Source organism: Symphalangus syndactylus, chromosome 5 (assembly GCF_028878055.3).
Source record: "Symphalangus syndactylus isolate Jambi chromosome 5, NHGRI_mSymSyn1-v2.1_pri, whole genome shotgun sequence".
Classification (NCBI taxonomy): Eukaryota; Metazoa; Chordata; class Mammalia; order Primates; family Hylobatidae; genus Symphalangus; species Symphalangus syndactylus.
The window spans coordinates 148,194,071-148,207,992 of NC_072427.2; the positions used below are offsets into that span (position 1 = coordinate 148,194,071).

The window sequence follows — 13,922 nt, forward strand, 5'->3', positions numbered from 1 at the left end:
ATGTCTCAGTTCAAAACCAGCCCCAAATCCAGAGGGCCCTCCCTCACTTCGTCCAGGTGACCAGGGCCTAGGCATCGCCTCTTGCGGCCTGGCTTGCCTCAGAGGGAGCCCTGGGCCAGGCCCCTCCACCTCCTTCGCCTGCCCACCCCTCCCTGACCTGGTCCCTCACCTGTCATCACCACGAGGTTCACTTCCTGACGCAACTTTCCTGTTTTCGCTTCAAGGTCCAGGGTGAGGTTTCCAGAGCCAGCATACTGAGGCAAGGCCTGGGGCAGGGTGAGGTGCAGTGGGAGCTTCTTGTCCATCTGGAGCTTAGGGTCCTGGGTAACCCGTTTTACAGACACTTCCTTGTTCTTCAGGTCAAAGGTGATCCAAGACTTGGAGGAGGAAGCCCTCTCCGCCTGCCAGCACAGCTCGCCACTGCCCGTCAGCTTTTCAACTGTAAAGGCGAGTGGGAAGGAGAACTCCACCTGTTCCCCCTCTTTCTTATAGACTGTGCTGGAGGCCTTCTGGAAAGCTGGAGGTGGGAAGGGAGAGACCCTGGGTGAGGAGATAGGAAGATGAGGGTGCACCAGTGGGGTCTGCATGCAGGGGCAGCAGGGAGATGGAAGGGGACCTGATGAGTTCAGACGCCCACCTTGTCATTTCAGATACTTCAGTTCCTTCCTACCTCTCCAGCCTTCTCTCCCCTCTTCCACCCAGCATTTTCCTACAGCGGACCACCTCCCTCCTCCCGGAAGCCATCACAGAGCAGCCCAGCCACAGGGGATCTTTGCTGTCCTTAGGATTCCTGGACCACAGAAGCCATTTGGCTTCCACTCCTTAGAGGCATATTCATCACCCTTCACAAAATAAGAGCGAACACTTAACTAGGGCTTACTCTGTGCCAGGCACCATTTTCAGTGCCTTATGTGTATCAGTCCTCAACTTAATACAAGGTAGGCACTATAGCAGTTACATCATCCCCATTTCACAGAGGCTGGAACCAAGGTGCAGAGAGGTTTAGTAACTCACCTAAGGTCACATGGTTGTGGCAGAACCAGGATTTCAATCAGGGTACATGCACTAAACTGGCACAGTACCTTATGTCTACCTTAAGTCAAATAAGCACCCAGGGGACAGGATCTGGGGTAGGACCTTGATCTCCCCACAGTGGCCTGGCTCAGAGGTCCAGAGGTACAACATAAAACATCATCAGGGTTGGCTTACTGGTGTTAGTGTCCCTGAGTAAGTGGATTTGCCAACTTGGGAGGGGTGGGGAGCTGAGGCAACAAAGAAAGCAAGCTCCCTGACATTCCTCCTTTGGGGCCTCCAAAGCAGACTCGGGCCTCTAGCATCCTTACCTTCCCCAGCCTTTCCTTTCTCCACGTCCACCACACTGAGGGGTGGCTGTCAATCAGCCCCCTGAGGATGAGGGCCCCAGTGAGTCTTCGAGACAAGCCTCAGCTCTAGGGACCTAGTCCTCTCCACTGCTGACCTCCCAGCGCCAGACCCAGAAGCAGGGCAGTCAGAGCAGAGGGAGGGGCTGTCAGCCCCCCGGGGCAGGGAGGAGGCTGCGGGAAGAGGGGCTTCCCTTACCTAGCACCACGATGTCTATTTTGAACTCCACCTTCTTCTGGTCCTGCAAGACAGTGCATGTCCAGGTGCCACTATCCTGGAGCTCCAGCTGAGGCACGGAGAGGGTCTTCCCCCCCTGTATGTTTTTACCCCTTGGACTCCTACATTGCACTGAGGGGCTACTACCAGGGGGGCCCTCCAAGGTCAGGGTCAGGCTCTGCCCCTGAAGCAGGTGGGTGTCAGAGTTGGCAGTCACTGTGGAGGGAAAGGCCAGCTGTTTCACACACATACCATCCCCAAGGAGAAGGGCAGGCGACAGGAAACCAAGAACATCTCCTCATTATCCCCGTCCCAGCCTCTCCTTCCTCCCAGCACCCAGCTGCCCACCCCCAGCCGCCCACCCCCAGCCTAGATAGGGTTTCCCTCTCCCCTCCTCTCTCTCTTCTTTCCTCCTCTCCCCTCATCCTCTCTTCCCCAGTCTCTCTCCCTCCTTCCCTTGCCTCCTTCCCTTTTCTTTCCTTCTCCCAAGGCCTCTTCCCTCCTCCGCCCACCAGCATCCCCCACCTGATCAAGAAGGGTTTTAAGAGATTTGGAGGCCAGTTTGACAGCCTGGTCCTCTTGGGGCTGCTGCGGTATCACCAGCTCAGGCTGGATTTGGTGCAGGGGTGGGAGTAGTGGGGAAGGGAAGTAGGCAGGAGGTATCCTCATCCCCACCTGCCCCACTCACATCCGAACACTAGCAATTGCACCTCCTCCTTCTGGTCCTCCACTTCACAGATGTAAGTATCTGAGTCTTCTATCTTAAGATTCTTGATGATCAGGGGAAAGTTTCCTTGGTCCCAAAGGCTTTTTCTTGAGTCAGCGCGATCGCTCAGCTTGGATGGACCTGGGAGCAGAAGACATAATGGGGGAGGCTGAGGTGCCCTGGAGACAGGGCACCTCTGGCAAGAGAATGCCCACAGCTCTTCTGATATCAGTTGCTAATTTCCTGCAACATCTGCTCCTTGTTCTAATCAGAGAAACCCGGTCTGGCAAGGAGGTCTCATCATATCCATTTACCTGGCTGGGACAGTAGCTCACAAATACAAATAAAATCATATCCTTATTTGGAGAGCACCAACTCCTATATGCCAAATACTTTACATGCATCATCTCAGTAATCTCCACAATAATTCTGAGAAATAGATACTGTCAACACTGTTTTGTTTATTTTGCAGACAGAGAAACTGAGACTCAGAGAGATTAGGTAATTGCCCAAACTCTCACACACTGAGATTAAGTAATTACCCAACTCTCACACATTGTAGGAGAATAAACCAGTACAATTTCTTTGGAGGGTGATTTGTAATATATATCAGAATTACAAATGTATATACAAAACCAAATGTCCATCAATAAAGAATAGGTTAAATAGATCATAGCTCACCCATTCAGTGGATTGCTATGTAGCCATAAGAATGAGGAAGTGCTTTGTATACTAACTTGGAACCGTATCTAAGAAACATCACGAACTGAATAAAGCAAGATATTAAATAGTCTACTAATTGTTTTTAAAGGGGGAGAAAATATATTCTTTATATATGAAAAGAATATTTCTCGAATTAAACATAAGAAAATGAGGCCATTAAAAAGAGCTATAATGTCTGAAAAAAAAAACTAAAAAAGAAAAGGAGGCCAGGCATGGCGGAAATCTCTCATCCCAGCTCTTTGAAAGATCGAGGTGGAAGGATTGTTTGCGCCCAGGAGTTCGAGATCAGCCTGGGCAACATGGCGAAACCCCATCTCTAAAAAAAAAATTTTTTTTTAATTAGCCGCCTTGGGAGGCTGAGGTGGGAGGATCACTTGAGCCCAGAAGTCAAAAGTTGCAGTGAAACAAATGAGATGGCACCACTGCACTCCAGTCTGGGTGACAGAGTGAGACTCTGTCTCAAAACAGAAAAATTAACTGGGTGTGGTGGTGCATGCCAGTAGCCCCAGCTACGCCGGAGGCTGAGGTGGGAGGATAACCTGAACTGGGAGGTCGAGGCTGCCGTGAGCTATGATCATGCCACTGCACTCCACCCTGGGCGACAGAATGAGACCCTGTTTAAAAGAAAAAAAAAAAATGGGAGGCTGAGGCACAAGAATCGCTTGAGACTGGGAGGCAGAGTTTGCAGTAAGATCGCACCACTGCATTCCAGCCTTGGTGACAGAGTGAGACTCTGTCTCAAAACACACACACACACACACACACAACCTTGGTTGCCTCCAGGAAGAGGAAGTGAATACTCGTGTAGGAAGAAAGCTTTTCACTATATGCCCTTTGCTTTTTTTTTTTTTTTTTTTTTTGAGATGGAGTTTCACTCTTGTTGCCCAGGTTGGAGTGCAATGGCACGATCTTGGCTCACCACAACCTCCACCTCCCGGGTTCAAGCAATTATCTTGCTTCTGCCTCCCGAGTAGCTAAGATTACAGGCATGCGCAACCAAGCCCGGCTAATTTTGTATTTTCAATAGAGACAGGGTTTCTCCTTGTTGGTCAGGCTGGTCTCGAATGCCCAACCTCAGGTGATCCGCTCGCCTTGGCCTCCCAAAGTGCTGGGGTTACAGGTGTGAGCCACCGCACCCAGCTTGCTTTCTTTTTTGTTGTTTTTATGGAGTCGAGTGTTCGATCGCTGCTCATTGTAGCCTCTGCCTCCTGAGTTCAAGGGATTCTCTTGCCTCAGCCTTCGGAGTAGCTGCGATTACAGGTGTACACCACCACATCTGGCTAATTTTTTATTTTTACTAGATACAAGTTTTGCCATGTTGCCCAGGCTGATCTCAAACTCCTAACCTCAAGCAACCCGCCCACCTCAGCCTCCCAAATCGCTGGGATTGCAGGTGTAAGCCACTGCACCCAGCCTATATGCCCTTTTCTACCTTTTGAATTTTGACTCCCTTAAGTGGTGGAGCTAGGATTAAAATGCAGCCTGTCAGGAGTTTGGGACCTACCCGGGCAGCCAATCGAGACCCTCGTCTCTAAAAAAATTTATTTTAAAAAAATTAGCTGGGTGTGGTGGCACATGCCTGTAATCCCAGCTACTTGAGAGGCTGAGGCAGGAGGATCGCTTGAGCCCAAGAGTTCAAAGTTACAGTGAGCTATGATTGTGACGCGGCACTCCAGCCTGGGCAACAGAGTGAGGCCTCATCTTAAAGAAAAGAAATTTTTGGCCGGGTGCGGTGGCTCACGCCTGAAATCCCAGCACTTTGGGAGGCCAAGGTGGTGGATCACTTGAGGTCAGGAGTTCAAGACCAGCCTGGCCAACACGGTGAAACCCCGTCTCTACTAAAAACACCAAAAAAAAAAAAATTAGCCAGAGCATAGTGACGGATGCCCGTAATCCCAGCTACTTGGGAGGCTGAGGGAGGAGAATTGCTTGAACCCGGGAGGTGGAGATTGCAGTGAGCCAAGATCACGCCACTGCACTTCCAGCCTGGGTGACAGAGTGAGACTCTGTCTCAAAAAAAAAAAAAAGAAAAGAAAAGAAAAAACGTTTTAAAAAATAAAAATAATTCAGGCTGTTTCGCTATGCAATGCTATCTCTGGAAAGTTCTTCTGGCATAAGTATGTGTCTCCTTTGGCCTCTTGTAAAATCTAATAACCATCACCAAGGGAAGTTTTCTCTTTAGCTGTGCATTTTCTGGGTGCAGTGGAAGCTCCAAAATCTCTGTAGAACAGGGCTTTAGAAGCTAAATTTACATAGCAAACAGTTCTGTTTTGTTTTGTTTTTACTTTAGAATGTATATTTGGAGGAATGGGGCAAAGGTGGCTAAGACTAAAGCCTCTCACCCTGCTTGGTACTGCCTCTGCCTCTCTGAGATGCCCAGGCCCTCTCCCTCTTTCTGCCTTGATGTGGGAGCCTGGATACCAGTTCAGCCACTCACTCTCCTTTCTCTCCTCTTCCAGACCACACAGTCCTCTTCCCCACTGCTCAACCCTTACTGTCCAGGAGCCCCTTCCAGACAACCTCGCAGCCTCAGCACACAGTTGCCCCAAGCTTCCTCGGAGCACGGCAGGCACCCAATCCACCTTCAGTTTCACATTTTTTAAAAAAACGTCCCTACTCAAGACAACCTGGACCCAACCTCCCCCTTTATTTGTTCCTTCAGTGGTTCCTGCCCTACTTGCTGTTTCCCTTGGATCTACACACTGCCTTAATTCCCCTGCTTACCCTGAAATTCAACTACATTCCTTTCACAATTCCTTTACCAAACTTCTTAAAAGCGTGGCCTACTCTGGTTCTGCCCCACTTTGCTCCGCCTCTGTTGTTCCTCCCCTCCATTTCTAAGTATGATTCGTTTTTCTTCGTCTTGAACTCTTGCTCTGACATCTACATTTAGGTGTTGTCCCAGACTCTGTCTTTGGTTCTCTTCCCCGTTTCTACAGACATTCTAAATTCCACCGCATCCCCAGTCAGCTCCGCAGATGGTGGCCAAGTTGTTACTGCCAGCCCTGACCTCTCTCCTCAATTCTAGGCACACATTTCCAATGGTCCAAGAAATAAGTTTATGTTAATATCCTGCCATCACCCCAAACGCAACTGGTTCAAAATGAAATGTATAACCCTCCTCCTAAAATAACTCTGCCTCCTTGCTTCTCTCAAACAGAAAACCATGGCCTGCTTGTCCATGCTGTCCCATACTTTGAAAAAGTTATGGCAAGATAATATGAAAGGTCTAAGCATATGAGTAAGTCTGGGACAAATTCATGGGACAACCAGTATTGAATGAAGACTTAAAAGAGATATAGGCCTATGGCCAGGTGCGGTGGCTCGCGCCTGTAATCCCAGCACTTTGGGAGGCCGAGGCAGGTGGATCACCTGAGGTCAGGAGTTCAAGACCAGCCTGACCAACATGGTGAAACCCAGTCTTTACTAAAAATACAAAAATTAGCCAGGAATGGTGGTGCATGCCTGTAATCCCAGTTACTCAGGAGGCTGAGGCAGGAGAATCCCTTGAACCCAGGAGACAAAGGTTGCAGTGAGCCGAGATCACACCACTGCACTCCAGCCTGGACGAGAGAGAGACTCTGTCTCAAAAAAAAAAGAGGTATAGGCAATGGACTAGAGATGGGGAGCAGGAAGGACATTACAGGAAGGGGGAAAGCTCCAGAAAGGCAGCACAGGCAAGCTGTGGGGAAACCTCCTGGGTGCAGAGGTTTCCACTGGGAAACTGAGCAGTGGCGCTGAGAGGGTGAACGTCCTGCAGAGGCTTCTAGGCTTAGTCTAATGGGCTAGGATGTGGCATGTGCAAAGCATGGCTTTGGAAGGCAATGCTGCAGCAGGGGGAAGGCAAATCCAAGTAGGCGAGACTAGTAGCGGACCAAATTACCCGGAAGCTCACTGTAATCCAGGTGGGAGGTATGTGAGCCTTGGCTGGTGATGGTGGCATTCCCATGGGAACAAAGAAGAGAATGAAACTAGAACGTTTTTTTTGTTGAGACAGGGTCTCACTCTGTCACCTAGGCTGGGGTGCAGTGGCGCAATCACAGCTCACTGCAACATCTACCTTGTGGGCTCAAGAGACCCTCCCACCTCAGCCCCCTAAGTAACTGGGACTACAAGCATGTGCCACCACTCCCGACTAACTTTTGTATTTTTTATAGAAGTGGGGTATCACCATGTTGCCCAGGCTGGTCTCAAGATCCTGAGGTCAAGCGATCCAGCGGCCTCAGCCTCCCAAAGTGCTAGGATTACAATAGGTGGGAGCCATCATGCCCGGCCCAAAACACTTTGAAAGCAAGGAATAGTCATAATTGATGACGATGGGAAACCAGGGATTGAAGCAGAGAAAAAAACATGACTCTGTGTTTCAGAAATTGGGGGAACAAGGAGGGTGATACTGTTATTGTTAGAAATCAGGCAGTTGGGACGGGGACCTGTTCTGAAGGAAGATGAGATCCATAGAAACAGAACAAAAGCATCAACACAAAAGACTTAAGAATTTTTAGAAAGTAGCGCATTGTTTTAATCTCATAGGCAGTGAAAGAAATGCAAATTAAAACAATGATATATTTTTCAATTATAAAATTGCCCCCCCCCAAAGTTTTAAATAATACTACTCAGTAACTGACAAGGTGTGCTCAAAAAGTTCATATCCTTAATTTCATTTCTGGAACTTTATCCTTTTTTTTTTTTTTTTTTTTGAGACGGAGTCTTGCTCTGTCGCCCAGGCTGGAGTGCAGTGGCGCCATCTCGGCTCACTGCAAGCTCTGCCTCCCGGGTTCACGCCATTCTCCTGCCTCAGCCTCTCCGAGTAGCTGGGACTACAGGCGCCCGCCACCATGCCCAGCTAATTTTTTTGTATTTTTAGTAGAGACGGAGTTTCACCGTGGTCTCGATCTCCTGACCTCGTGATCCGCCCGCCTCGGCCTCCCAGAGTGCTGGGATTACAAGCGTGAGCCACCGCGCCCAGCCAGAACTTTATCCTTAAAACAATAATTTTAAAATGCAAACCATAATTTAGGTACAAAAATAATACTTATAGCATTGTTAATAGGATACAATGTTAGACAAAATGATAATGGCCATATATTAGAGGACAATGAATTTGATGGAACTCTAGCTTAGCACCAAAATCAATATTTACAAATAACTTATAATGAAATAGAAAATACTAGTAATATACATTTCTAAGTTGTTTTAAGATAATCTTTACTTACAGAAGTAAGCTCTCGGCTTTTTAAAAAGAAGAAAATTATCTCACAAAGTAGGGAAGGAAAAGAAGAAAAATTTAAAAAAAAAGATAATCTTCACTTTTTTTTTTGAGACGGAATCTCACTTTGTCACCCAGGCTGGAGTGCAGTAGTGTGATCTTGGCTCACTGCAACCTTCGCCTCCTGGGTTCAAGTGATTCTCCTGCCTCAGCCTCCCAAGTAGCTGTGACTACAGGCAGGTGCCACCACGCCCAGCTAATTTTTTGTATTTTTAGTAGAGACGAGGTTTCACTGTGTTAGAGTGGTCTCAATCTCCTGACCTCGTGATCCACCCGCCTTGGCCTCCCAAAGTGCTGGGATTACAGGCGTGAGCCACTGCGCCTGGCCAGTCTTCACTTTTTAGGGTAGTCATTTGAACTACAAAAATTATATACTTTCCTGGCCCTGCCTGCCTGCCTTTTTTTTTTTTTTTTTTTGAGAAAGAGCCTCACTCTGTCGCCCAAGCTGCAGTGTAGTGGCGTGATCTCTGCTCACTGCAACCTCCACCTCCCAGGTTCAAGCAATTCTCCTTCCTCAGCCTCCCGAGTAGCTGGGACTACAGGCACGTGCCACCACGCCCAGCTAATTTTTGTATTTTTAGTAGAGACCGGTTTCACCATGTTGGCCAGGCTGGTCTCAAACTCCTGGCCTCAAGCCATCGAACTCCTGGCCTCAAGCCATCCACCTGTCTCAGCCTCCCAAAGAGCTGAGATTACGGATGTCAGCCACCACGTCTGGCATTAAATTAAACTTATTATTTTGAGATAATTGTAGATTCACTTGCAGTTGTAAGAAGTAATACAGAGAAATCCTGTGTACCCTCTATCCAGTTTACTCTAATGGTAATATCTTGCAAAACTGCAGTACTATATCACAACCAGGATGTTCACATGGACACAATCAGGATACAGAACATTTCCTGCGCCATAAGGTTGTTGCTTTTTGTAGCCATACCCCTTCCTCTCCCCATGCCTGAGCCCCTTAACCCCTGGCAATCACTCATCTGTTCTCCATTTGTATAATTAGTTATTTTAAGAATATTATATAAATGGATTAATACAGTATATTACCTTTTGAGATTGGCCTTTTTTCACTCAGCATAATTCCCTGGAGATTCATCCAGGTTGTGGTGTGTACTATAATTCATCCTTTTTATTGCTAAAAAGTATTTCATGGTATGGATATAATCATTCCCCAGTTGAAGGACATCTAAATTGTTTCTAGTTGTTGGGTACCATGAATAAAGCTGCTATGAACATTTGTGTGCTGCTTTTTGTGTGGGCATAAGTCTTCACTGCTCTGGGATAAATGCCTAGGAGTGCAATATTGCTGGATTGTTGCATGTTTTGTTGTACTGCACTCCAGCCTGGGCAACAGAGCGAGACTCCATCTCAAAAAAAAAAAAAAAAAAAAAGAAACTATCAAACTGTTTTCCAGAGTGGCTTTGCCATTTTAGGCCCCCACCAATACTGGAAGAATGACCCAGTTTCTCCACATCCTCATCAGCATTTGGTGGTGTTCCAATTTTTTACTTTAGACATTCTGATAGGTTTAGTGATAGCCTGTTGTGGTTTTAATGTACATATCCCTAATGTTTAATGATGTTGAACAACTTTTCATGTGCTTATTTGCCAACTGTATGTCCTTTTTGGCCTGTTTTCTAATTGAATTTTTTTTGGTTTTGAGTTTTGAGAGTTGTTTATAACATTCTAGATACCAGTCCTTTGTTGAGTATGTGGATTGTGAATATATTTTCTTATATTCTGTAAACTGTCTTTTCTTATTATTATTATTCTTTTTTGAGATAGGGTCTCTCTCTGTTGCCCAGGCAAGCAGGCAACATCTTGGCTCACTGCAACCTCTGCCTCCCTGGCTCAGTGATTCTCCCACCTCAGCCTCCTGTGTCACTGGGAATATAGGTGCACTCCACCAAACCCAGCTATGTATATATACACACATACACATATATATGTGTGTATATATGTGTGTGTATGTGTGTGTATGTGTGTATATATGTGTGTGTGTGTATGTGTGTGTGTATGTGTGTATGTGTGTACGTGTGTGTACGTGTGTGTGTACGTGTGTGTGTGTGTGTGTATGTGTGTGTATATATATATATTCTTTTTTTTTTTTGTAGAGACAGGGTTTCCTCATGTTGCCCAGACTGGTCTCAAACTTCTGGACTGAAGTGATCGGCCTGCTTCAGCCTCCCAAAGCGCTGGGATTACAGCGGCGAGCCACTGTACCCAGCCTCTTTTCTTCTTCTTAATAGGGTTTTTGCAGAGCAAAATTATTTTGGTTTTGGTTTTGTTTTTGAGACAGGGTCTCCCTTTGTCACTTAGGCTGAAGTACCAGCTGGAATGCAGTGACACAATCATAGCTCACTGCAGTCATGAACACCTGGGCTCAAGTGATCTTCCCACCTCAGCCTCCCAAAATGCTAGGGTTACAGGTGTAAGCCACTACACCTGGCCAACTTGTTTATATCTACAAAAACTCTTGCTGGTATTTTTATAGGAATTGGATTAAACTTATATATTAATTTGGGGAAAAGTGATATATTTCTTACGTTAAGTCTTCCAATCCATCAATCCATGAGTACAGCATGTCTCTCCATATATTTAGATCTTCTTTGACTTCTTTAATCAGCATCATATAGTTTTTAGCATACAAATTCAATGCTTTTTTTTTTTTTGAGACAAACTCTTAATCTGCTGCACAGGTTGGAGTGCAGTGGCGCAATCTCGGTTCACTGCAACCTCTGCCTCCTGGGTTGAAGCAATTCTCCTGCCTCAGCCTCCAAAGTAGCTGGGATCAGGCATGCGCCACAACACCTGCCTAATTTTTGCATTTTTAGTAGAGACAGGGTTTCACCATGTTGGCCAGGCTGGGCTCAAACTCCTGACTTCACGTGATCCGCCAGCCTCAGCTTCCCAAAGTGCTGGGATTACAGGTATGAGCCACCGCAGCTGGCCCTATGCATGTTTTTTAGATTTACACCTAAGTATTTCTTTCTCTCTTTTTCTTTTCTTTTCTTTTTTATTTTTATTTTTATTTTTTTGAGATAGGGTCTTGCTCTGCTACCTAGGCTGGAAAGCAGTGGTGTGATCATGGCTCACTGCAGCCTTGCCCTCCCAGCCTCAAGCAATCCTCCCACCTCAGCCTCCCCAGTAGCTGGGACTACAGGCATACACTGTTATGCTCAGCTAATTTTTTTGTTGCTGTTGTTGTTGTTTTTTGAGACGTAGTCTCACTTCATCACCCAGGCTGGAGTGCAGTGGCACAATCTCAGCTCACTGCAAGCTCCGCCTCCCAGGTTCACGCCATTCTCCCGCCTCAGCTTCCCGAGTAGCTGGGTCTACAGGAGCCTGCCACCACGCCCAGCTAATTTTTTGATTTTTCAGTAGAGACGGGGTTTCACAGTGTTAGCCGGGATGGTCTCGATCTCCTGACCTCGTGATCTGCCAGCCTTGGCCTCCCAAAGTGCTGGGATTACAGGATGAGCCACTGCACCCAGCCATGCTCAGCTAATTTTTTACTTTTTGTAGAGACAAGGTCTCACTATGTTGCCCGGGCTGGTCTTGAACTCCTGGGCTCAAGCAATGTTCCCACCTTGGCCTCCCAAAGTGCAGGAATTACAGGTGTGAGCCACCATGCCTGGCCTTTTTGAGCAATTATAAATGGTATTGTAGTTTTAATTTCTGTGTACACATGTTCCTTGCTAATATATATAAATACAATGGTTTTTTTTATGTTTATCTTATATTCTGCAACCTTGATGAATTCATTTATTAATTCTAAGAAGTTTCTTACAGATTCTTTGAGATTTTCTATGTAATCATGTCATCCACAAATAGGAACAGTTTTATTTCTTCCTTTCTGATCAGTTTTCCTTTTATTTCATTTTCTTGCCTTATTGCACTGGCAAGGGATTGCAGTATTATGTTGAATAAGAGTAGTAAGAGCAGACATCTTTGTCTTATTCCTGCATTTAGGGAGAAAGAATTCAGTTTTTCACCATTAAATATAATGTTAGTTGTAGTAGGGTGGATCTTTTGTTTTTGTTTTTTTTTTTTTGGTGCTTTTTATTTAATTAATTAATTTATTTATTTTGAGACAGAGTCTTGCTCTGTTGCACAGGCTGGAGTGTAGTGGCGCGATCTCAGCTCACTGCAACCTCTGCCTCCCGGGTTCAAGTGATTCTCCTGCCTCAGCCTCCCAAGTAGCTGGGACTATAGGTGCGTGCCACCACACCCAGCTAACTTTCTGTATTTTCAGTAGAGACGGGGTTTCACTGTGTTAGACGGGATGGTCTCGATCTCATGACCTTGTGATCCACCTGCCTCGGCCTCCCAAAGTGCTGGGATTACAGGTGTGAGCCACCGCTCCTGGCCTTTATTTATTTATTTATATTTTATTTATTTGTTTATTTATTTTTTGAGATGGAGTCTCGCTCTGTCACTCAGGCTGGAGTGCAATGGCACGGTCTCAGCTCACTGCAACCTCCACTTCCTGGGTTCAAGCAGTTCTCCTGCCTCAGCCTCCCGAATAGCTGGGATTACAGGCGCCTGCCACCACACCTGGCTAATTTTTGTATTTTTAGTAGAGACGAGGTTTCAGCATGTTGGCCAGGCTGGTCTCAAACTCCTGACTTCATGATCCGCCTGCCTCGGCCTCCCAAAGTGCTGGGATTACAGGCGTAAGCCACTGTGCCTGGCCTATTTTTTATTTATTATTGATTTGTTTGTTTTTCCTTTTTTCTTTTTTTTTTTTTTTTTTTTGAGACAAAGTCTTGCTGTGTCACCCAGGCTGGAGTGCACTGGGGTGATCTTGGCTCACTGCAATCTCCACCTCCTGGATTCAAGCAATTCTTGTGCCTCAGCCTCCTGAGTAGCTGGGATTACAGGCTCACACCATCACACCCAGCTAATTTTCGTATTTTTTGCAGAGATAGGTATTCACCATGTTGGCCAAGCTGGTCTCGAACTCCTGACTTCAAGTGATCTGCCTGCCTCAGCCTCCCAAAGTGCTGGGATTACAGGTGTCAGCTACCTCGCCCAACCTGTTTGTTTTTCTTCAGACAGGGTCTCACTCTGTCACCCAGGCTGGTGTGCAGTGGTACAATCACAGCTCACTGCAGCCTCCACCTCCCGGGTTCAAGCGATTCTCCCACCTCAGCCTCCCGTGTAGCTGGGACTACAGGCATGCACCGCCACATCTGGCTAATTTTTTTTTGTATTTTTAGTAGAGATGGGGTTTCACAATGTTGGCCAGGCTGGTCTCGAACTCCTGACCTCAAGTGACCTGCCTGCCTCGCCCTCCCACACTGCTGGGATTAAAGGCATCAGCCACTGTGGCCTGCCCTATATCATTATCTTTGAAGTGAGTTTCTTGTAAACTACATATTGTTGAGTTATGCTTTTTAATTCACTCTATCAATTTTGTATTTTAATAGATGTATTTAGACCATTTATATTGAATGTAATTATTGATATGTTAGGGCTTGAGTCTGTCATTTTATTGTTGTTTTCTGCTTTTTTTTTTGTTTTCTTGTTTCTTTTTCCTACCTTCCTGGGGGTTATTTGGATATCTTTTTGTAACAAACTTCTTAAGAACAGTTTTAGATTTACAGTAAAATTGTGAAAATGATA

At 46.3% G+C, this 13,922-nt stretch overlaps 1 protein-coding gene across 1 annotated transcript in view; it reads right to left on the reverse strand.

Annotated features, from left to right (window-relative positions):
* Nucleotides 1–13,922, reverse strand: part of CD4 (CD4 molecule) — a 34,391-nt gene that overhangs the window by 4,297 nt on the left and 16,172 nt on the right. The window contains exons 4-6 of the mRNA XM_055277008.2: nt 2,285–2,443; nt 1,579–1,812; nt 170–517 (exon numbers count right to left, since the gene is read on the reverse strand). Coding sequence (XP_055132983.2) covers nt 170–517; nt 1,579–1,812; nt 2,285–2,443 — 741 coding nt within the window. The remainder of the gene's footprint in view (nt 1–169; nt 518–1,578; nt 1,813–2,284; nt 2,444–13,922) is intronic.